Source organism: Panthera leo, chromosome C1, assembly GCF_018350215.1.
Source record: "Panthera leo isolate Ple1 chromosome C1, P.leo_Ple1_pat1.1, whole genome shotgun sequence".
In the NCBI taxonomy this organism is placed as follows: Eukaryota; Metazoa; Chordata; class Mammalia; order Carnivora; family Felidae; genus Panthera; species Panthera leo.
The window spans coordinates 156,907,883-156,933,375 of record NC_056686.1 but is presented as its reverse complement, the minus strand read 5'-3'; the positions used below and the strand labels follow the sequence as shown (position 1 = coordinate 156,933,375).

General features: G+C 40.0%; 1 protein-coding gene across 4 annotated transcripts in view; it reads right to left on the bottom strand.

The window, feature by feature from the left end:
* The window catches only part of NOSTRIN (nitric oxide synthase trafficking), a 60,084-nt gene that overhangs the window by 13,404 nt on the left and 21,187 nt on the right, over window positions 1–25,493 (bottom strand). For 2 of the 4 annotated variants that reach the window (XM_042949034.1, XM_042949035.1), the window contains exons 3-10: window positions 24,459–24,542; window positions 21,008–21,070; window positions 20,727–20,808; window positions 18,284–18,346; window positions 15,637–15,735; window positions 9,678–9,803; window positions 1,926–2,024; window positions 1,705–1,830 (exon numbers count right to left, since the gene is read on the bottom strand). In XM_042949034.1, coding sequence (XP_042804968.1) covers window positions 1,705–1,830; window positions 1,926–2,024; window positions 9,678–9,803; window positions 15,637–15,735; window positions 18,284–18,346; window positions 20,727–20,808; window positions 21,008–21,070; window positions 24,459–24,542 — 742 coding nt within the window. Of the gene's footprint in view, window positions 1–1,704; window positions 1,831–1,925; window positions 2,025–9,677; window positions 9,804–15,636; window positions 15,736–18,283; window positions 18,347–20,726; window positions 20,809–21,007; window positions 21,071–22,649; window positions 22,708–23,584; window positions 23,702–24,458; window positions 24,543–25,493 lie in introns of those variants that run through there. The other 2 variants (XM_042949037.1, XM_042949036.1) reach the window with 2 other exon arrangements.

The following is a 25,493-nucleotide window of genomic DNA, read 5'->3' as shown; positions in this document are numbered from 1 at the left end:
TGTAGTCATCAGCTTTGGTACACAGAAGTTCCATAGAAACCCAAAATTTCCATGGGCGTGGCAATTAAAGATAAACTGTCATGGCTGCCTCCTTACATTTCACTGGAAGCCTAATCAAATATTCAAGGAGAATGACCCTTATTTTATTGACAAGTTATTCAATAGGGGCACTTTTTTAAAGAGAATAACAAAAATACTTTATTGTACATTTCCCATCTAAGAGGTCACCTATTTAAAAGGATAAAGAAAAAAAAAAGAAGAGCACTTCCCCCATCAAATCTTCCTTTCCACTCCCATTGATACCTTTGTTACTGCTCTGAGCAGACATTGCTGTTGCTAATTCACTTCACCGTTGCCAGAATAGGAAAAAAAAAAAGATTTGATTAAAAAATAGGTGGCCACTTATGCCTATTTGGAGGATGGGGAGGGAAAAAGCTGGTCAGGCATCATCTTTGTGCCTCATCTGATGGGCTTTTCCCCTCCCTCATCTTTTATTCCCTGCACAGGACTCCTGGGATGTTGACTTCAGCTACACTTTTAATTCTAGAGCAGGACATGACCAGTAGGCTAGTTCCCTATACAGGGAGAAATGAACCTTCCCAGTCTGGACCTTGAAAGTCTGAATGAAATATAGCAGAAGGCGCAGGGAGGAGCTATGGGGAATTCTTCCTGCAGATTTTAGTAACTAATGATCAGCTTCTAGAACACTGTAATTAAGGGTAACAAGAGGGGAGCAGAAGACAAAATCTTTGAGGCATGATCCAAGAGGACAAAGAATTTACCCCAAGATAACAAAGAGGTTAGATGATTGATCAGTTTTTAGCAAGTTTCATATAATAGTAGAATCATCCAAATGCTCTCAAAATAAGTTTTTGTAATATGGTTCAAGATTTTCAAAGGCAAAGACCATGAAGAATGTTGATAATGATTCCCACATTTGAGGAGTCATGCCTTTGTATAATCTCCTCCACTTAAATGTGGGCCATACTTATTGACTTGCTTCTAACAAATAGAATACTAAGAGATGTCACTTCTGAGATTAGCTTATGAAGACTATAATTCCATCTTGGACACTCTAGCTCGGTCTCTTTTGGATCACCAGTTCTGGGGGAAGCAGACATATTGTGACATGTTGTGAACCTCCCATAGGTGGAAAGACCTACATGGCAAGAAGCTGGTATCTCCAGCTACCAGTCGGGAGGGGCCGGAGGCTTGCCATCAGCCACATGAGCTCAGAAGCAGGTCGTCTCTCAGGAGAGCTTTGACATATCAGCACTCCTGGCTGACATCTTGAGGGTGAAGCCATACCTAGATTCCTGACCCATAGAAACTGTGAGATAATAAATGCTTGTTTTAACCAGTTATTCTTGGGGGTAATTGTTATGCAACAATAGACATCCAATATGATATACAGTGATTATTTACAGATCATGAAACGTGTCTGCCTGGCATTACTCTTCTATAGAAGACTGAGTATAAAGATTCAGTCTGGAATCCCGTTTAACTTTCCTCCCTTCCAAAGAACACCAAAGACATATTTCTGTTGTCCAGTTTGTAAACCACATACTGTTTTTTATTTATACAGACTATGAAAAAACCAATACTTTCAATTACAATTGCTCTCAATTTTTTTTTCCAAAGTAAATCCCTCAATATATGACTAAGGTGCCCCATTAATGGAACTTCCTTCCATTCCATACTTACAAAGTAATCGGTTAATAGGAACTCAGATTTATTTTCTGTGGATGAGACTGCAGTTTCTTCCATGAGAGCCTGGATGTCTTTTTCAACATCTATCTTGTTGATGGCACGGTGAATCTGAGTGTGACACTGAAAACCCAAGAAAGCAGAGCAAGTTTACTGAAGGATGTTTCCTGCCACTTCTTACCATGCATATCAGAAATAGAGAAATCTTTACTACTCACTGTAGTCAGGGTTTGGCCAAAAACAGAAATATGTTGGGTGTACTGGTTTAAGTTATTGTATAAAAGTTTAATTCTTTCCTTCTCCAGCTCCAGGATGCTCTGAAAAGGATGGAAAATGGTGTAAGACTGGCCCGTTGTTGTGCAAAACTAATGTTACCTACCAAGCACTGACACATCTGAAGAAAGTCTGAATGAACTGTTATGTGAGTGCCTCTTGTTTATGCCACATCCAAGCTGCAGTGGGGGGGAGATTGGTGTATTTCCTGTTTAGCCTTATGTAGGATTGGTTTAACTCACATATGTTCCCCAGGCTGTTTTGGCCCAAAAGGTATATAGGGTGATGTTGTGGATTACCTGACATTCACCAAAAAAAGGGGAGAAAAGGAATAATTTGAAAAGCATCTGTGAGTTCTAGAGAAGGAGAGCGAAGCCCAGTAAAACCCGTATCAATACCTTGGAAGTGCATTTAGACACTAAATATTTTTAGAACTGTTTATAGTACATACAAGGCATTCTGCTAGCCTCTGCAGGGGCAGGTGAATTTAAGGAAACTATTGAAAAGAGAAGAACCCCAAAGTCTGATCAACTCATAATCCTGGCCTAAAATTAGGCCTGGGGGGTCGAAGACCACTGTGTGAAGGTGGGAACATAGCCTTTCCACTTTGTGTGGAATGATAAAAATTCTACTCCTAGAGTCTCGTAACTTTTACCTAGGAAGGGTAAACAAAGGGATGTCACATTTCCCTTGTTGGTCTTAAGATTCTAGAAAAAGTTAGTTATTAGGCTTTTGCCACTCACTGCTAGCTGGGCTGCTGATTGTTTTGAGGGAGTGCAGGGAAATTCAGCTGCTAGGCATTGTGTGAGAAGGCTGGGCCAGATGGGATTCCTAGGCCATGTGGGGGAGGGGGGAGGCTGCTGGGTATGTGCACAGAGGACTTTGGGCTTTGATGGAGGTGGCAGGTGCCCAAGACCACATGCTCATCATCCCATTTTTGTAAGGACAAAGCCTGGGCGTCCCTGCTTTGTTCAGAGGTCAGGTTGGTTGCTCTCACGCCCACCATCCCACCCAACTCCATGCCACACAATAAAGAGGACTCAGCAATAGTCTTTCATGAAGAAGGCTTTGGTCAAATTGGTGGGTAGCATTTCCATAGGAAGTAAGAAGGTCAAGTCCTTCTCAAGGCCTTTGGCAGGGTGGGGATAGTGCAGGGGGGTGGTCACAAAGATCATTGGGTTCTCCCATCTGCCTCTCTAGGCACATCTATAGGGCCTACTGACCTAATACAGTATGGCAGTCCTTTATATCCCTGTGGTAGATCACATTCACATTCAGTTGTTATTTTATCTATGGTGTATAGTCACTTTAAACTTTTTTAAAAATTTATTTTTTTTAAATTGTGGTAAAACTTGCATAACATAAAACTTACCATTTTAACCACTTTGGAAACTTTTTTTTTCGATGTTTATTTGTTTTTGAGACAGAGAGAGACAGAGCGTGAGTGAGGGAGGGAGGAGCAGAGAGAGGGAGACACAGAATCTGAAGCAGGCTCCAGGTTCTGAGCTGTCAGCACAGAGCTTGACGTGGGGCTCGAACCTACGAGCTGTGAGATCATGACCTGAGCCGAAGTCAGACACTTGACCGACTGAGCCACCCAGGCGCCCCTTAACCACTTGTAAGTGTACACATCAGTGTCATTAAGTACATTCAACATTGTTGTGCGACTATAGTTATCATCCATCTCCAGAACTTTTTTCATCTTACAAAACTGAAACTCTACCCATTAAACCAAATTCCCCATACCCCTTTTTCCATACCCCCTGTCAATCATCATTCTACTTTATGTCTTCTATGAATTTGACTACCTTTGGTATCTCACATAAGAGGAATCATATAAGTTTTGTCCTTTTGTGTCTGGCTAATTTCACCTAGCATGAAGTCTTCAAGGTTTACCCATGAAGCATGTGACAGAATGGCCTTCCTTTTTAAGGCTGAATAATATTCCATTCTATGTATATTCCATGTTTTGTTTATTGGTATATAGTCATTTTAACACTGCTATTAAATGCAAGTAGTAAAAAGCTCAGGCAGTAACTATGAAAATTTATGCTGATCACATGAAAATTTCAATTCTGTGCCAAGTGTCATGACATTTGAAGCAAGAAGCCAGAGCTCTGCTCTCCCATGGCCACTTCTTTATTGAGTCAGAAGCTATACAACTTTTATAAGTCAGTGGGAGAAAAATGCCTTTGTTTCTGTTCTTAGTCTCCTGAGTCTGTCTTCAATACTGTCAAGCACCAGCCATGAAAGTGGTTGTGTGCCCTCAGTTTCCCAGATATAGGATTAAAGACACAGAAAAGTAGCCTATCCAATGTATTGCTTCTTCCAAGGACAGAGATATATGCTTCCTAACCAATCTATAGGACAAATTCTGCTCAGTTGCTTGAACCTCAACTGGAACCATCTTCAATAAGAGACTTTACACCTTAGAGAAAGATTTAGAGAAACACCTGTTCTAGTTTAGCACCATGAACAAAGGACAGGAGAAAAAACAATGTGTTTAAGAACACATTGTATCCTAGTGGGCAGCTGTTTCCTTATTTTGACAAGTGCTGAGCCACTAGCCTCAATTTGAGACTGGAACAACCAGTATCCCTTGGTGGAGATGGTAATGGTTAAGAGACTTTAATTACATTTCAGGGAAATCATTAAAATGATCTATGTTTGCTCATGAAAAGAGGCAGAGATAAATTCCACTGTGCAAAGGGGAAATCCATATCTCATCTAATGAATTATTGCTTTCTATTATCATTTTATTTTTGTATAAAGTGGGTGGCAGAGAAGCAAAATACTCTGAAGGAACTGAAACTGTCCTCCTCTGCTTTTACAATAGTGTGTACGTGGAGAATATGGTCAGAGTTAGCAGATTAGAAGTCTATCTGCGGCCCAGGCACTGTGAGAATTCATCCTCTTCATTCATTCTTTTTGGTCCTTCTGTCATGGCCTCCTGGTCTGCACTACCCAAGAAATTTGGACAGATTTCATCTAAATTGCTTTCATAAAACTGATCAAAGAAATATCATGTTCTTTCTAGAGCAAGAACTCTCAAATTTTAGTATGCATAGCAATCACCCAGATGCCTTCCTAAAACCATTCAAAGGTTCTGATTCATCCCATTTAGGGATGATTCCGCTCAGGAATTGGAATTTTAACAAGCATGCTAGCTGCTTTGAAACATTATCTTGGGACTATGAAGGGCCACAAAAAATTTAATTTAAAAATTATTTATAATTCTTCCACCTAGAGATAACCCATTAGCATTTTGGTGTATTTCAGTCCATCTAGGTGGCGTGTATGTAAGATTTTTTCTTTCTAATTATCTATCAAATTAGTCAAATTGGTACCCTGTTTTTTCACTTAACTTATACAAAAGCAATTTTTCATGTTGTTAGTCTCCCAAAACACCACTTAATATGGTCTATTTGTGGGATTGCATATAGTGTATTTGATTCATTTAGCCGTCTTCTTAATGTTAGCCAGCTGGATTGTTTCCTCCCTTTTGTTTTTAATGTATTTTGAGCAGAAATTGGTTTGTTTTTCAGCTATGTTCTCAAGATGGATTTATAGAAAGAAATTTACATTTTTCAACATGGGTTCTAGGAGAGGATTAAGGCCTAATGTCATAAGGCAGCTGTTTACAGCTTGTGAGTGACCATCTGCCCCCCTGCATCTAGATTGGTACCAGTCACTACAACCCTTAGGAGAACTGGGAGCAGTCACTCAGATTATTTTCTGTGTTCTGCGGTTCAGATGAAGAATACTGGTTGAGAAAGTGAACGTTTTTAATGCCCTTGACACTTGCTGCAAATAACTTTCTAAAATAAATAATTCCTTGAGTAAGTTCTGTTAGTACCAAACATTTGGCTCTTGGTAATTCTTATTAGCGTGGCTATTATTTTTCAAAATATATTAAAGATTATTTCTACCAGCTGAACTGTTTTTTCTTGGAGGGTAGGAAATATGACTTGAACATAGTATGATTATAAATAATAAGACTAATTTTACATGTGGCTTATGGAATTGGTTTTATTACTTCATAACCACATTTGAAACCTCACATTTCTTGGGATCTAGTAAATCCTGCCTCAAATGCAGGTCAATGAATGTTCTCTGAAAGAATTTGTAAGTCTAATTTGGAGAGTAAGAAGGGGTAGGAGGATACATTATAGGACATTTGAATGAATTCTTATACTCCATTTTTACAGAAGATTGGTGGAAGAATGGAGGAAAAAATGAAAATGAGCGAACTTTGTCACATTTCCACCTCCCACACTTACAATAAAATTCCCCTTTAATTCTGCTCAGCCCACTTTTGTTATGTCTCTTTATGAATATAACTTTCTACTTCTGAGTTTGCAAACAATAGTGTAAACACAGTGATATGTGAGTCAGCAACTTGTTGGTGTGGACTGAGTATAAACAAGTCAAGGGAATACAACATAAGGGAATCGTTCTTGGTTAGGGCCAGGCAAGGATGACTTACTTGGCAGAAGTTGTCTCAAGCGGGTCTGAAAGGCTGGGCTTGACTCAGGAGGCAGAAGGTGGCCCTAAAGAGGCTGCGGTAAAAGGGAGTGTGTGAACTAAAAGGGAGAGGGGGTGAAAGATTGGTGGATGCTGGCATGCTGGTAAAAAACCAGGACACAAGAAGGACGAAAAGAAATCTTTCTTTTCCTCATGGAGATTCTGATTTTGACTTAGATTCTTTGTTAATTGTTTAAAAATAAATGCTTATTCATTTATAGATTTTGAGAGAGAGAGATAAAGCATGAGTGGGGACGGGCAGAGAGAGAGAGAGAGAGAGAGAATCCCAAGCAGGCTCCTCACCGTCAGTGCAGAGCCTGATGTGGGTTCAAACCCACAAACCATGAGATCATGACCTGAGCTGAAATCAAGAGTCAGAGGCTTAACTGACTGAGCCACCCAGGTGCCCTGACTTCGATTCTAATAAAAAATCTTGAGTCTTAAATATTTTTAAAGCTGAGTTGAAAGGAATTTTTTTTAAAAAAAACTTCAAGTGTAATGAACATACAGTTATATTAGTTTCAGGTGTACAATATAGCGATCCAACGAGTCTATACATGAGTCAGCGCTCATCATGTAAGTGTACTCTTCGCTTATAGGGAACTTCACCTATTTCACCCATCCTCCCTCCCCCAATTCTGCTCTGGCAACCACCAACTCGTTCTCTATATTTAAGAGTCTGTGTTTTTGTCTGCCGAGACATCTTTCAAAGTGTAAATAAATGTGTATCTTGTCACCATCAGAGAATCTTTACAAACAAAGAAGATCCTTTCCATGATGCTTCAATATAAAAGTTAAGGCTGCTTAAAGGGGGATGGGTCTGGAGGTCAGGTGTAGGAGGACTCTAATAGGAAGAAAGAAAACTCAGAAAAAAGGAAAGAGAGACCTAGTAAGAGCCTCTGAGAAGGTAGTTATTAAGAGCAGTTATCTAAGACATTTTGAAGGCCAGCTGGATGTCACCTACACCAGAAATGGCAGCCATACCGGTTAAGAACCATAATTATCCTCCATTGCCGTGATGTAGAGGTGAGAAGGGTGGAGACATAGAGAAATATTTTTCTTATCACCCTTGAAGGGTGTCTGGAAGATGGGATGGGAACAGCAATTTCTTTCCCATAATCTAACAGGGCTTCCAAGGAAGCCAGCCTCTGTGGACAACCACAATACCACTGAGCAGTCCCAGGGGATGAGGCAAGACCAGAGCCAGTTTGGAGGGCCAGGTTTCAGATGGATAAGGTTGGAAATTAAATCCTTGGCCCTTTCTCACCATCTGCATGTAAAACCTAGTCAACAAAAGCAAGGAAAGTACCAGGACCCTATGTTTGAAGGCATAAATTAAAGAAGGGTTTATTCTCATTTCTTCCTCTATGGCCTAATTTTTGTCTCTCCTTTAATTTCCCCGTTTTTTCCTAACTGCATCTATCCTACTTTGAAAGTGCAATAACAAGAGACTAAACACAGCTCTTTTATTTCTGCTTGCCCAGCTCCTCCATTTCTGCTTGCCCAGCTCCTATTAACGCCGAAGCAGAGAGTAGAGGTTAAGGCCGTGGCATCAGACTGCCTACGTTGAACCTTATTGCCATCTTGGGCAAGTTCCTTCATGTCTCTCAGCCTCCACTCCCTCACTATAAACTGAGAATAAAATTATGACCTCTTCAAAATGTTGTGATGAATGCAGAATATAATGCAGTGGATATACTTAACCCAGTGCCTGTCCATAAGCAGCACCTGTTACATGTTGGCCATTATCATCCACACAGTACTGTGCTTATCGAATTGTATCGTGATTGCCTCTTTTTGCAACTGTACCTTGCTTTAAACATTTTTTTAACTTAAAATACGGGGAAAAAATAAACCCAAACGTTCATGTTCTTAGCACCCAGAATTGAGAATTATTTAAGCTGGTCATATTTATGTTGACTTTAAAAATAGAGAACCAAGCTATTCAGATATACAGTAGTTAGAGTAAATTTTAAGCCTGGGGTTTTTTTGTTTTGTTTTTTGTTTTTTGTTTGTTTTTTGTGGGGTTTTTTTTGGTCCTCTGCCAGAATGTCCACAAGCTGCGTGGCTGTATGTGGCAGCCTGTTGAATTCCCATTTCCTTCCTCCAACATACATTCAGTCTATATGTATAAGTTTACAAACACACACATAAAAACACTGTAGTTTGAGGTGTGCGTTTTTCAAATGCTTTAGTTTACATACACTGTATGAATAGCAGTTTCTTTTCTTCAACATCATGTTTTTTGAGGTAATTTGTGTTTAAGTGTAGTTTTAATTAATATTTATTGCTAGATATAATATTAGTCTACTTTCTAAATTAGAGCAATTTTTAGAGTAATTCCTCTATTGAGAGGCACGAAGATTGTGTACAATTTTTTCTTACTGTTATAAACCTGTCCTACAATAAATATTGTTATACATAACGGTATACAGGTGTAAATTTTTTTTTTTTTTTAGGATGTAAGCCTACAAGGGGACCTGCATGTTGTAAATACATGCACATTTTAGTTTTACTAGATACCATCAAATTATTCTCACTAGAGAGGGACAAGAATTCTTGTTTCCCAGCAATTCTTATTTAGCAGTACTTGGCATTGCTACTTTTTAATTTTTGCCAAGTGATTGAGCATCTTTTCATATGTTTGTCGGTGATTTTGATTTTCCCTTTCGTGACTTGCTTGTTCACACTTCTTAATTTTTATTGGAGAATTTGCCACAATTCTTTCTTTAGACGTCTTCCTTGCTGCTAAACTGTACACATCCCAAGTTGAGACGGGACTGTCATTATTGCTCCAGTGCCCGCCACTGAGCCTTAGACACAAAGGAACCGCATTAAGTGATCACTGTATAAATCAGCTCTCAGGCCTAAAACTCATTTCTGAGTACCTAATACTTTACTTTGACAGCACTTTTTGAAGTTAGCTGAGTGCCTTTGTGCCCATTGAGAATTAGATTCTAGCCAATGACACTCAATAAATATTCACTGGTTATTGTATCCACAGAGAAATGGAAACAATTAGAAGTTATGTGGTTTGTCTAAAGTCACCTCTAGAGTGAGGGTCCTAGCCAAGGGCAGAGACCATCAGGTCCCATAAGTGTAGATCTGACCTTCATTTTCAAGGCCTCACAGAGCCCAATGGAAGAAGAGAAAAATGTGAACACAGAACTCACCTGGTAGCAGTTTTCTAATGTGTTTTCCCACTTCAGCCTGGTAGCACAGCCTGCCAGGTTTTTTTGGTAGTAATTTTCATCTTCTTTTGCCAACTTTTCAGTCGATTTTTTCAGTTTACTGAGGAGCTGAAGGAAAAGGTCAGTGCCACATATTCATTAACACATTTATCAAGGCTCTTTGTAATTCCAGGTAAAGAATTATGTATATCCCAATGAGACATTTCTCAATTCCCAGCTAAAGTCATAAATAGTAGCTATAGATGACAAAATTAAAGATTTTTCTCAGAGAAAAGGGGTATCAGACCTGAAAGGAAACCTAAGGGCCTTTCAATATGATTCCTTCATTTTTTTTTTTTTTTTTTTTTTTACAGTTTATTGATTTATTTTGAGAGAGAGAGAGAGAACAGGGGAGGGGCAGAGAGAGAAGAATCCCATGCAGGCTCCACACTGTCAGCGCAGAGCCCAATGTGGGGCTCAAACTCACGAACCGTGAGATCATGACCTGAGTGGAAATCAAGAGTTGGACGCTTAACCAACTGAACCACCCAGGCACCCCTCCTTCAGCCCCTCCTTCAATTTTTCAAATGAGGAAACTGAGGTCCTTAAGTGTGACATGATGTGCCCGTGCTCATCAAATCAAGGAGGAGACCAAATGACAGTGAGGGGAAACAAGCACAGATTAAAAACCTCCAGCTCAAGACTGTCACCTACCAGTGATTCCTGTACTCTATTTGGTAAATCCTTGTACCCTGGTGTTTCCTACCAGGACAGGTAGAGATTATGCAGCCATGTAACTTTAGAACTGGATCACCGGTGAAGAGCCTGAGGCACATGCTAATGTTCACTACAAGTTATGGGCAGCTGACAGGTGCTTTCCCCTTATCCTGCTCCCCAGTGATCTGCTCCTTCACAAAGAACCCCCTCTTGCCTGCCACCAAACGTGGCTATCTGATCGTGAAGTCTTCTGGAAAATCAAAGTGATAAAAAATTCTCTGCACCAGGGTAGCTGAAATTGCTTCTCAAAATGCTCAGAGAAGTAATTTCACATCTTTGAGAACAAAGGAAGTTGTGTTAACACGAATGATTCTCAAACTTGAATATGCCTAGGAAGGACCTGAGTGCTTATAAAATGGCAGATTTTTGGGGTCCCACAAGTGCCAATACTGACTCTTTAGTTCTGTAATGGGATTGGGAAATCTGAATTTCGCCATCTCTTCAGGTAATTCTGATGCAAATGGTCCCCAAACCACAGGTGAAGGAGTACCAAAGATCCCTGGGACTTAAGCAGTTTAGGAGTTTCAAGGACAGAGACAAAGACTTTTAAAAATGACCTTCTTTATGCTTAAGAATATTTTGACTAATGTTTCAGTAACGAAGAACATTCATCCAAAATGGTGAATATTAATACCACTCACTTTATTATTTGAGTCGATATGCTAGCCATTCAACTGTCCCTCAGCTCTGATGTATGACTTACACAGGACACATTTGGTTTTGTATATCAAGTGTAATGAACCACATTTATCTATGGAAACATGAGCTTGTGAATTTTAACCTGATGACAATATAGTGAAAAGGCTGGAAGTGTGCCATGGCCATACTTTGCTAAATCATAATCCTTAGATTCTTACTGAGAATGCTCATCGCCACCCCCCGCCACCCTGGCAATGAGAACGAAATCACTTTTGAGGTGACTACTCACATTCATCAGCCTACACTAGAGAGCTATTGACTAGAAGTTTCTGCTCAACAAATTTACAACAAATAATCCCAAATAGATATAAAAGAAGAATGTAGAGTTTTATATTCTTATTTAAGGAAATTCTCAGAAACCTCTACCAAAAATCTGGCAAAATTGAAGATTTTTTCTTTTTTCTTCTTTCTCTAGGAACAAACATCTCATTAATTTATTCATCAAACATTTACTGAGTGCCACAATGCATCACGTACTGGGCTCTGGGACTAGAAAAGGGAACTAGGTAGTCTCCCCCCTCTAGTCAGAGACCTACAGGGCCATCACTATCCTGTGTGATCAATCCTGGAATGATCAATCCTGGAATGATACAAGGATTAGGTGTCACTGGAGCACCAAGAGGGGCACCTAAACTAGCCTTGGGATTAAAATGACATGTAAGCTGAGACTTCGGTGCTCACAGAAATGACCCTGAGTGAATAAACTTAAAATGGGGGTAAGATTGGTGAGGAAGCCAGTAAAAGGAGGCCTTTAAAAAGGAGGATGATATGCTCATTTTCGAGTTTCAGAAAAATCGGGTGGGCTTATAGATGGTGGGGGCTGGGGGAGGAGAAGGAAGCAATGCTGAAAGCCAAGAGACCAATCAGCCAGAGTAATCCAAGCGATGGTGATGGTGGTCTGGGAGATGAGTGCGAGTAGAAAAATTCAAGAAGTATTTCATTTAGGAGGTAGAACAGCAAGGTTATGTTAACTGGTAATATTTAAAAGATACAGAAAACACAGCAATAAAGAATATTTTTGGTAGAGGGAAATAATGGCTCCAATCTTGGATGTTGAGTTTGAGGTGCCAGAAGGCAGTTTAGAGACTGGTTGGGCTGGAGATATAAATTTGGTTATTATCAGCATAGATATGGTAGTTGAAACTTTGAGAGTATATTTATTGCGTACTGGTTACTTATTGAGTACCTGATTTTGAGAATACTGCGTTGGACCCTGGAAATACAATGCTGAATAAAACAGAATGAGTCCCAGGAGAGAAATCATCAGGAAAAGCAATATATAAAGGTCAGGCAGAAAAAAAGAAGTCCATAAAGGAGTTTAAGAAAAAATTGCCCAAAAGAAAAAAACCCAAAAGAGTAAGATATTGCTGAAGTTAAGAGAACGTTGGGGAACCTGGGTGGCTCATGTGTTGAGTGTCTGACTTTGGCTCAGGTTGTGATCTCGTGGTTCATGAGTTTGAGCCCTACAGCTCAGAGCCTGGAGCCTGCTTTGGATTCTGTGTCTCCCTCTCTCCCTCTGCCCCTCCCCCGCTCATTCTCTCTCTCTCTCTCTCTCTCTCTCTCTCTCAAAAATAAACAGTAAAAAAAAATTTTTTTAAAGAGAATTTTTTTAGAAGGCATAAGTCAACAATGCTTAATGCTTCCAAGAAGTTAAATAAAATAAGAATCAGGAAGTACACATTGGCTTTAGCAACAAGGATGACATTGTTTTCCAGGCAAGAACACTCTTAGTAGGATTGGGGGGAAGCTTGATTAGTATAGTTTGAGGTGTGAATCAGGAGGTGAGGAAATGGAGACAGAGAACACACAGCCCTTTTAATAAATATTTTTATAAATAAATATTTTGTAAATAAATATTATTGTAAAAAGGAGATGATTAAAAATCTGGAGAGGAACAGGGCCACAAAAAGGTGAATCCCTGCCTCTCCCCACTTTCCCCAGACAGCATGTTGACTGATGAGAAGCAGCTATTAGAGAGGGTTATGTCCGAGATATAGGAGAAAGAGAAAGAGTCAAAAGAAACATCTCTGGGAGGCAGGATGGGATGGGAATCCAAGCACACGAAGAATTGGCTTGTCCCATTGCACATATGCCTTTAATAGGCAGGTGGCTGAGCTGACTTCCATTTACTCTGTGAGGAAGGAGGCGAGAGAGTCAGTCTGCTGAGATGGGTGGTGAGGATGGAGGTGGAAGAAGAATGATTTAGATCAGTTTCTGCTGAGAACAAGGACTGCTGAGCAGGAAACGGAAAGAACTGCTGAGCAGTGAAAAGCCAGCCCTGCTCAGGTCGGAGATGAGGGGCACTTCTATGGGAAATGCAAAAAGGGAATGCTGCCTTAGGTGTTTAGCCTTAGGACTGAAAAAAGAAAAAGAAAAGAAAAAAAGTAAAACAAAGGAAGCTCCCAGAAAAAGCAATGAAGATGGTAGGGGTCTGGATAAAATGACAGCCAAGGGCCACGGTTACAGGATCAGTCGGAGGAGGCCAGAGGAAGTCCATTGGCTTCGACAGCCCAGGGAAGCTGCTAATGAGGGAAGGAAAAGGAAATCCACCATTTAGCTGCCCTGAGCTTTTCTCTATGTTATTGCTTGACATCAGTGAAAAATAACTTCTAATGAGGGCTCTGAATGCCTAGGACTGGCCCTGGTGTTTAGCATTTGAACAGACTGTGGTTTTGCCTCCGCAGAAGCTGCCTCATTATTCAATTCGAGTTGTGATCATTTCATACTGCAAAGATTGACATGGGAAGAAATAAGAACATTGTAAAACCTTGCTAACAATGAATTTAAGTTATTTGACTAATAGTTGCTTCAGATGAAGTGATAACGTTACTTGCAATGACAAGTTTCTTTCTCTTTTCATAGTGTTTTGGGTTGCCGTGGTGCTGCCCACGTTTCCTTAGGGGGACTCTATCTTTTAGGGAAGATACTATTTCAAAGGTTTCCAATTTGGAGCACGCACCACCAGAAGTGTGCAAGATAATCTATTATATCTCCAGTATTATTTGTGTTCATTTTTACCTGAAAACAGTAATGGAGCTTACTCTTATTTAACATGTGAATCAACACGGGTGCCCACACATAGACAGTTGTGTGCTCTGGAGGGAGAGTGGGGATTTCACAGCATAGGCAGCTGACACAGGCCTTCACAAAATGTCTTCACTTTCAGCATCCTGGGACATGTGGCCATCCGCATGTGTCCGGGGCGTGGGGATTTACAGAATTATCATCTAGCTTTAATTAGGTTACACACACAAAGTTAACAAATGTCTTAAAAAGGTTTCTGCTAAGAAGATGTAGATTGACATCAGTACTGCCAATGGAAGCATAAGAAAGCCAGGAGAAAATGTCAGAGCTGATGCTTTCTCTGGCTCCTGGTTATGAGTGCGTCATCGCCCACAGGAAAAGCAAAATCTGGGACGATCTGGTGAAATCTCACAAGAAGTTAACCAGAAGGTTTAACACTACCAAGAGGAGCATTAGAAATAGGAGTTTACATTTCCTAAGATCAAGGCTGAAACTTGCCGAAGTGTATGTTTTGCCTGGAAATGTCACTCAGTGATCGTTTGAAGGCGTCATCATTAGCTAATCATTTAAAATACTTTTTCATCTTTATGTCACCCTTCAAACACTTTTTTATGTTTTATAATGTTCATAACATATTAGTACAATATATGAAGTGCTCTATATTATGTACAACATCAATAAGGTACATTGTACAATTCATTATATATGAATGGGTATTTTTTTTTAATTTTTTTGGGCTGAGAGATATTGAAAGGGGTCCCTATCAAAAAATTTGGACACCCTTGGCCTAATTTATCGTCTGTCAATAATCCCTTTTAAAAATACATGTGGACCGGGGTGGCTGGGTGGCTCAGTCGGTTAAGCGTCCGACTTTGGCTCAGGTCCTGATTTCACAGTTTGTGAGTTTGAGCCCCGCATTGGGCTCTGTGCTGACAGCTCAGAGCCTGGAGCCCGTTTCAGATTCTGTGTCTCCCTCTCTCTCTGCTCCTCCCCCGCTCATGCTCTATCTCTCTCTCTCCTTCAAAAATAAATAAAAAACATTTTAAAAAATTTAAAAATATATGTGGACCATGGGGGGCACCTAGGTGGCTTAGTCGGTCAAGCATCCAACTTCAGCTCAGGTCATGATCTTGTGGTCCGTGAGTTCGAGCCCCGTGTCCGGCTCTGTGCTGACAGCTCAGAGCTTGGAGCCTGCTTCAGATTCTTTGTCTCCCTCTCTCTCTGCCCCTACTCCACTCTCTCTCTCTCTCTCTCTCTCTCTCAGAAATAAACATTAAAAAATTTTTAAAAATAGATGTGGATTAGAAATGATTTAGAATCCCTCTCCTATTCTGCCACATAACAGCTCTGCAGAGACCCCATACAGAGCAGAGAATCAGCCAGTTCTCTCGTGTTCAGAAGTCAGAGTAGGAAACCCGTTGGTCTCCAAGCCACATGCACACAGCCAGCCAAGACAGGTTACCTTCTGCTTCTCCTTCTTAGTCACAGTTTGCTTGGAGCTTTCTACAAGATGGGCAAGTGCTTCATGCTTCTTGGTACTCACCATTAATTTCTTCTTGGCCTAGAGTCAAAAACATACAAAAACCAAAAACGGATCAGAAATGGATGTCAGGAGAAAAACTCTTCTGTTTTGAAACAAGTTGTGTTCATGTGCTAGCTTAAATGATTGTGTATTTTGAGATCTTCATTTCTGCCCTCACCTCAAAATCTGCCTACAATAAAACAGTAGCTAACATTTTTCCCTGAAAACAATGTATATTTTTTTATTATAGCAAGTGCACTCGAGAACATTATACATTTCTCCAAATCACAAAGGCCTACAAGTCTCCAAACCATTGTTCTAGCTAGCATAATGAAGGGAACAGCTTTCCCACAAAAACATCACAGCAAACATGGAAGACTGCCTGCATCATTTTTAAAAATCAACCTGGGCCACAATTGAGGTCATTTTAAGATGCTCTCTTAAAACTTAAAGCAAGGGGGAGATTTGTTCCTGATATCCTGCGCATTTGACTGGCATTCTGTGAAATGGCCTGCATTTGCGGCAGGGGACTGGGAGTTGGGAAGGAAGAAGGGTTCAAAGTCTCCCTACTCTGTTGGTGCCTTAAACCTCAAAGTGGGTTATGAGTCAGGTGATCATTTCCCATTCTACACAGTTCCAACTTGGCAGAAGATGCTGTTCCAGAGAGAAAATAAACAAACAGAACTTGGTTTGAATTGGATTCAGCCTGTTCAGGAACTGGCTTGATTGGAAGACTGTTTAGTTTTTCACCTCAAGGTTGCAAGGACTGCAAAACCAGGCAATGAAGGGAAAAGTTCAGTTCCCTCTCTCTTTAGGAATCAGAGGCGACGCCTTCTAAATGTCTCTAAACCTATGAAGGCTCTGCAAAAGGGAATTCAAGGAACAGGAAGCCACTGGCCCTCTCTCTCTGCCTCCAGTCACACAACCCCGGAAAAATGAGAGCGTGAGGGAAGAGCATTTGGTCCTTTAAGGCTTCCATTTCTGTCTCCCAAATAGACCACACTTCATTACATGTGGAAACCCTTCAACTGTAGCTGGGGAGAAAATTATTCGAGCTCAAGAATTTTATGTTCTCTAATTTCTCTGTCACTCTTCATAAAAAAATAGGATCATTTTATTTAGAAAAATTACTTGCTGGGAACTGGGAAAGAATAAAAGATGCTTCTTTTGTTCTTGAAAGCAATTACAGCTGCTGAGCCCAGTTTCTCTCTTTTGGTTCGTTATATTGAGTTTCTGGTGAAAGCTGAATATTTAGAGAATGGATTTTTAAACACAAAGCCTGTTTAAGAAAGCTCCTAAAATCAAGAGCAAAACTAAAAACACATGACTGGGTGCTGATTATGGGACTTTTAAACATTTCTTATAAAAGTGGTTCTCATGAGCATTCTTTTTACCACTACTACTATTGTGGGTATAGAAATTCATTTATCTCAAACATTTCTTAATGTCCTTGGTCTTATGGAGCCATTGGTTTTAATGAAGGAGCTTCAAAGTCAACCCTGAGGGCTGAGTTGGGGCTGCCTTATAGTTTTGAGGGCCTCTCTAGTTATTTGCCACTAGCAGCTGTCTGCTGGGGAAAGTTCTCTTTGGGCATTAACACTCTGGAGATGAAAATGGAGTTCAACTTTTGAAGCACAAGTTCTAGTAAAACAGATCACTGGGCTTTCTTAGCAGATTCCCTCTGCACTGGTTTCTAGTTCTTTCTACTTGAATTCCTCCTAAACCAGATTATTCTAGAATTATCTTCTGTACATATGTATAGGTTCCATCTGTTATTCTCTCTGCTTAAGAACCTATAATGATATGCTCTAAATTCTCACACCAGATCATAATTCCTCTCCCTAGAATTCATTTACTGTTTCCTGCACATATGTTATCTAGCCAACTACATTTTAAATTACTTGAAAATAGGAACTATATCCTAGTACAGTGTGGACTACAAGAAGCGGACCATACATATTTGTGGATCAATATATGTGTTCCTCTTTACATATCGCTCCCCACCCTTCACGGTACTCCTCTCACTAGTGACACAGCGATCACGAATGCCCTTCTATGAATGATAAATCCAAAACTCAGATAGTATTTGTCTCCTGCCCTAAGTTACAGATTATAAAGAGAGGCAGTCAGTGTAGTGTAATGGGTAAGAGCAGTGACTCTGGAACCCAACGACTTATAACAATTCTTGGTTCAACCATTAACCAGATTTAGGCATATGATTTACTTCTCTGTGTCTCAGTTTCCCCACCCATCTGTCAAATGGAACAATACAGGTCACATACCACATTGGGTTGGGTTTTTTTTTGGGGGGGGGTGTTGTGATGATTTAATAAAAATATATAGCATGTGGCATACAATAAATGCTATGTCTGTTAGTTATAAATAATAACCATATTTAGACCCCTGCTCTTCTGTTGGTTTAGTTGAAAGATATATCTATTTAAAAACTCAGGTGAAGAAACATGTTTCTCTTCAGTTAGCACTTAGAAAGACTAACACTAAAACACATGATCACATTCATGCAAAGGCAAAAAGTTTCAATCCTAAAAACTGAGTTCACATAAATGACATTTGTATGTATACTTGCCTTGATTTGTTGATTCCAGTTGCTAATGACAAGGTTTGCTGCCTTTTCAACTTCATTATCAAGCTATGAACAGAAAAAAAGAAAAATGATTTTATTTTCTTTTTGTTGAGTCATGGGGCTGGCTTATAAATTCTGGCACAGTCACGATCACAGTTCATAGGAATTTCAAAGTCCTGAGAAAAGTAGTCAAACTATCTTTTCCCCATGTCAAAAATCTCTTGACAGGATTTAGCTTGAGTGCATTTGGTAAAAGAATGATTTCTACGTAAACGATGTGACTATATAAAAACTTGTAGAAACAATATAAATGTGTACAATCTGTGTGGAGGGGGTCTTGCAGAATCTGGCGTCACTTTCGCTCCCATTGGCTCTTCCACATCATTTCACGTGGCCCAACTTCTAGCGCCATGACAGTCTATAATAGTCCTGGATGTGCTAATTTTATGAAGTGTCTCATGGCCCCTGAAATGAATACTGTTTTAATTTCAAAGAGATTGAATTCTTTAAAACAATTTTTTTTTAAATTTTTTTATTTTAGAAAGAGAGAGAGAGCACAAGTGTGCGTGAGCAGGGGGGAGGAGCTGAGGGGGAGACGGAGCCCCACCCGGGACTCGATCCCTCGACCCTGGGATCATGACCTGAGCCCAAATCAAGAGTCAGATGCTCAGCTGAGCCACCCAGGCACCCCTCAAAGAGATTGAATTCTTAATTATAATTAACTTTTCTCCTGCTTTTCAACAGCCAAAAGGACAATAATGATAAAAATGCCCCTAGCCAACCCCCAAGGAGATCAGATTCTATGAGGCAAAACTTTTTCTTCCTGGACCGTAGACTTTTTTGCAGGCCCACAGCTCAGCTATCACTCAATCACACTGAGACCTAGCAACATTGCACTTTTATGTTACCAGCTGATTAAATTTGGAATATACAATTTATGTAACAAATACGATGAAAATAATTTTGTGCATTATGTCACTTTTGACTCTGTGAAATGTGGAACAAATTCACTTTTTAAAAAAATGCTCATTTTTATCTTCTGTGAGAGAGTGGGCCGGGGTTTTGGGGGAGCAGCAAGGAGAAGAAAGGCCAAAATGAAGACTCTGAACTGGACAGCGATTTGGGGGATCATGGAATGAATTATCCAAAGCACTGTGATAATAATGATAATGTCACTGTGCCTAATTTATGGTAAGTACTAAGGAAATGCTAGTGACTATCATATAAATACGGGGTTATGAGAACTATTTTGTAATTAATGAAATATTGACTGGTGTTCAGTGTTTATTAAGTTTGTTTGTGAAGGTGGAAGATTATATTGCTTTTTAGTAATTACTGTAAATTTCCCCCATCACCCCAGCCCTCAGCAGAACATCCATTCTGGTAAAAATACATATAGGTTCACACAAACATCAAATCCATTTCCTGACTCAGTTTAATGCATCTGAATAAAAATGTTTTCGGATCATTTATCTTCCATCAGGACTTTTACAAATTCCCTCATCTTACTAACTTATTACCTTTAGGACCTGCTTTATCAGGCTGTGGTCACTTGAAACTCCCCTCACCACCACCCCTTTCCTTCACAAGGACCACCATTACTGCTTCTTACCTGCACCTGGCCTTGAAACAAATAGCGACCATGACCTCACCCCTATCAGAGCTAAGCAGCGTTAATCAAACACCCCTTCACATCACCTGAAAATATATTTTAAAGTGCTTAACAACTGTATGACACACAAAGAAAAAGAAAAAGAAACACGGATGAAACTGTTCTGGAAGAGAGGTAGACAGGAAGACTACAGAATGCGCTAGATAAGAGGACCAGGTGTCCTGAAAGTATTTAGCTGTTCTCTTTTTTTTTTTTTCTAATTTTATTTGAGGACTATATCCATTATTGCCTTTACCTAATCTGAAGCTGTTAAGCACAGAAAAGCACGTCTTTCTAAAAATTGTGCATATAATTCCTGTTTACAAAAGGAATATCTATTCCTTGAAAAACAATGTAAATACAAAAAGTACAATAAATGAAATAAAAATAACCTTGAATTCCACTATGTAGATATAATTCTTATTAATATTCTTAGGAGGTTCCTCTAGATTTTTTTCTATTCATATATACATATATTTACAAATAGTTTAAAAAATTGAGATCATTTTTATTTAACACTATATAGTGAAAAAATTTCCATATCATTAAATTCTTCTATAATAAGATTTTTGATGCTTGCATAATATGCCATTCAAATTATCATGATTTATTTTTGGATGATGAAGATGTTTCTAGTTTTTCACTATTGTAAACAATGCTTTAACAAACATCTCTGTAGATAAATCTTGAGTTTGTGTTTCTTATTCTGGCAAATTCCTGAAACCTAGCATCACTTTCGATCACCGTTTATTCCTAGGGTCAAAGACAGAAATCTTGCTTTAAGATTTGACTCACGGATTTTCTCTTCTTTTCATGTACACTCAGGACCTGATGAGTTGGTTTTATTGCTTCCAACTCAATTGCTTTGCCAAGTTTTCTGGAAATAGAACATAAAAGACACACAAGCATAGTATTAGGATTTATATCTACTTTCCAAATTATTTTCTGGGGAAATAAAATGGCGTGTTCCAGTCTATCTGTTAAGGGCAAGTTTGAAGCAGACTATTTGTAGCACACCCACTTTAAATATTTATGCCTCCCTGGGGGTTGGAGTAAGCCGGGGTGGGGGCACTCACTGATGCAGGTCCGCCGCAGATTTCATGCCCTCTGAGACCCAGGCCCAGGCACTGACGAGACAGCTGGAGGCAAAAACAGGGAGCACAAGAGTGGGTGTCATTTTCCCAGTAAAGTCTGAGAAATACAGCATCCCGTCTGAGTCACTACACTCAGCAATTGCACTCATTTCCCTAATCTTATTTCACTTTGTCCACGGGGTTAAATTCTGCCAACTTACTGATTTGCACTATAGTCATTACATATATGGCTTTCTTTCCATCATTTTTCATTTCAGTTTTCATTTTCCATTTCATGTCTGTAGAAAGTCAGGAAAATAAAGTAGCCAAGGGTGAGAAGGCATTTAGAACAGGTGGAAGATCATGCGGTAGGTAGGGGTGGAGGGACCTAAAGACAATCTTTTCAGGCTCCTCATCCCATGAATGAATAAGCCGAGCTAGGCTCAGAAAAGTTAAGTGGTGAAGGACCCAAGAGCCCTGGGACGGCCCATGTACTGCTCTTGGGGTTAGGGTCCAGCTCCCGTTTCCTGCTGGCTTTTAGGACAACAGCTCAGATATTTTGTTGTCTTGTAAGCAGTGTCTCCACTTCATGAAAGGAGAGCACTGACCTCTCCCTAACGGCACAGGGGGAGGGTTAGCAAGTGTGATGTTATTTTCTCCCACAGAAGGGGCATAGCTCACAGCAGCCCATAGCCTTGGCCTTCAGAAGCCAGAACAATAAGCTCAATTGCATTAATAAAGTTCAGGGACAGAGGCCTGTGTAGACTTTGATGGAAGGGGGATGGTGCAGAGGTTGTGCCTCCAAATGACTTAGGTTGCACCTTGCAGTCAGAGAATTGGAGAGATACACCAGAGGATGACAGATTTTCTGCATATCCTAAGCCAGGCATAAAACCAGAGACAAGAGACTACCTTCTATAGACTCAAAGTTATAGGAAATTGCAGGAAACACAAAATGAATCTGTATTGATAAGAAGCAGATCAGTGGTTGTTTAAGTGGGGAAAGGATTGCAAACAGGCACAAAGAATCTTTTGATGTGATGAAAATGTCTATGTTTTGATATATGTATACATACTGTATACATATATCAAAATCAACCAAACCATTTACTTAGAATGTTATTGCATGTAAATTAAACTTCAATAGAGTTGATTATTTATTTATTTTAATGTTTATTTATTTTTGAGAGCAAGAGAGACAAAGCGTGAGTGGGGGAGGGGCAGAGAGAGAGGGAGACACAGACCTGAAGCAGGGTCCAGGCTCCGAGCTGTCAGCACAGAGCCCGACGCGGGGCTTGAACTCACAGACTGTGAGATCATGACCTGAGCCAAAGTCGATCGCTCAACCCACTGAGCCACCCACATGCCCTGAGTTGATTTTTAAAAAAAGGAACCCATGGAGTGCCTGGATGGCTCAGTCAGTTAAGCATCTGACTCTTGATTTGGGCTCATGATTTCAGCTCAGGTCATGATCTTATGGTTAGTGGGCTTCATCCCATGTTGGGATCTTTGCTGACAGCCAGAAGCCTGCTTGGGATTCTCTCTCTCCCTTTCTCTGCCTCTCTGCACCCCCCCTTAAAATAAATAAATAAATAAACTTTAAAAGTATATAAGTAAATAAATAAATAAATAGGAACTCAGGCACCCTTTGGGGAAGAGAAGCTGACATTTGATCCTCAGAGGAGCTGAGCAGCAGAGCAGGAAGCCTAGAGCTTGGGCCTCAGAGGGGTCTGTGTCTTTGACCTTGAAAAGATCACATGATTTCTCTGAACTTCACTTAACTGGTCATTTATTTATTTATTTATTTATTTTAAACTTTAAAAAAAATGTTTATTTATTTGTTTTTGAGAGAGAGACAGATAGAGAGCAAGCAGGGGAGGGACAGAGAGAGAGGGAAGCAGAATCCCAAGCAGGCTCCGTGCCGTCAGCACAGAGCCCGATGTGGGGCTTGAACCCATGAGCCATGAGATCATGACCTGAGCCGAAATGAAGAGTTGGGTGCCTAACCAACTGAGCCACCCAGGCACCCCTTAACTGGTCTTTTAAAATAGAAATAGTTCAGGTTATCTATCCAAGTAGCTAACACAGATTTTCATATAGATAAAAGTTTATTAATTAATCAATGATTATTATTAACAAAACATTCTGGACATGCCACTGCTCTGGGAGCATCTATGCTGGATGCCAGGATTACAACACAACAAGACACACCCCCTGCACCCCTACACCTCTCATTCTTTAGGGGGTAATTAGGGAGTAATCAAAATCATAATGGACACTTACGGAGCTTTTGCTCTATGCCAGGAATTAAACACACTTCTCAAAAATTATCTCATTTAATCCTCACAGCAATTATATGAGATAGGTTCTATTTCCATTTTAAATACACACTGAGAGGTAAAATAAATTGCCCTATTCACCCACTTGATGAGGGGTAGAGGTAGAATTTAAATCTGGTCAGCGTAAATAAAGTCTATACTCAACCATTCTGCTATACTGGCTCCTTTGCAGTCTACTAAAGTACCGTCCTAAAAATCGAGCTCAAAGTCAAACAATTTCAAAGCCATTATTTGCTATTACAGAGGATTTCTGAGGAGGAATAGGAATGTGAGCTCCAGAAGGCTTCTTTTTTCTTTCCCTCTCTCTTTCACCATCAAAAGTGGTCTTTGCAATGGTACTTCCAGTTTAGGATGACACCTGCAAGTATTGGTCAAGAATCTTTGTTATAAATTATCATTGATGGACCATCCATTTTTAGAATATCTTTCAGAATATCCAATATCTTTCTTCTCTCCCCTGGAAGAAAATATCAACTTCATTCTGAAATGTACTAAGGAAAATGTGAACCACCAGTTTTTCAGGACCCGATGAGCTAATCTCTACATACGTGATATCATATAATACACACCTCCCCCAGGCTTAAACACACACACACATACACACAATGAAGCACATGTCGTTACTCCATCTAACAGTGGAGGAAATCAAGGCACAGGGAGGCCAGGTTATTCTTTGGAGGTCATGGAGTTGAGATAAAGTGGGATTCACACTTCTTGACTCCAATACCTTCCAACTCAGTGACACTGTTTCTAAAGTAACATGTTATCACTGGGACTTCTTATGAATATGGGTGTAGACATTGTAAGGACACAGGATCAATCCAGTTCTGTCACTTAATACCTGTGTAATTGGGGCAAGTTTCTTAAACTCTCCAAGCTTCAAGACCTTGTCTGTAATAGGGACAATTAAGAAGACTTGCCAAGGATCATGAAGATTAAAGGAGAGCATCTATAAAAGCTTGTAATGCAGTGCCTGGCACATAGTAAGTGCCCAAGAACTGTAAGCCGTGCTTGACATTATTCCTCCACATTTATAAGAGGAAGCTGGGAATCGACATATGTCACTTTTGATAGCTTTTAAGAATTATTTTGCCTTACCTCTTACAGATACTTACTTTTTTTTGGTGCTCTGTAATGTTTTGCTTAACTTGATTGCTAGTTTCTGAAGTCCTTTGGCATAGTTAATCTCCAAGCTTGACCTGTTAGCAAAGGGATAGTTGTTAGGTAGGATGCTCTGGCCAAACGGCAGACAAACACACATACGCACACACAAATGAAGGAGGGATCAGGCTGACCATTCCATGTTTGCACAAAGAGACGACTTGTTTACTATAAGGATCATCTTGTCCTTAGGTGAAATCCTTAAGGATATCCAAAAGGATCCTACGGAGGGAGAGCTTTTAATTTAACCTTCTTCTACACTAGAGTTATGGGTTGAATTGTATTCCCTTCCCACCCCCACAAAGATGTTAAAGTCCTCAGCCCTAGAGCCTGTGAATGTGGCCTTATTTAGAAATAGGGGCTTTGCAGATGATCAAGTTAAGATGAGTTCATCAGGGTGGGCCAGATCCAATATGGCCATGTCCTTATAAAGAGAGGAAATTTGGACATAGAGACAAACACACACACAGGGAGAATGCCATGTGAAGATGAAGACAAGAGATTGGGGTGATGCATCTACAAGCCATGGAGTCTCAAAGATTGGCAGAAAACCACCAGAGGCTAGATAGCAGCATGGAACAGATTCTTCGTCACAGCTCTCAGAAGGAACCAACCTAGCCAACACCTTGATCTCAGACTACCAGCCTCCAGAACTGTGAGACAATCAATTTCTGTTATTTAAGACACCAAGTCTATGGTACCTTATTATGGCAGACCTAGCAAACTAATTCATCAAGCAAACAATGGAAAACTTTCCTACTTATTCTGGGACATCAACACCATCAGATTAGCTCTAGATTATAATAGCTGGCAATGAAGTGATCAATTATGATGAAGTTAGCCAAGAAGTTGCTTTTTTTTTTTCTTTGTTTTGTTTCTCACTGCCCGTGATCAGGTCTTTATTCAAAATTAGCTACCCAGGGGTGGTGCCTGGGTGGCTCAGTTGGTTAAGTAAGCGTCTGACTTCGGCTCAGGTCATGATCTTGTGG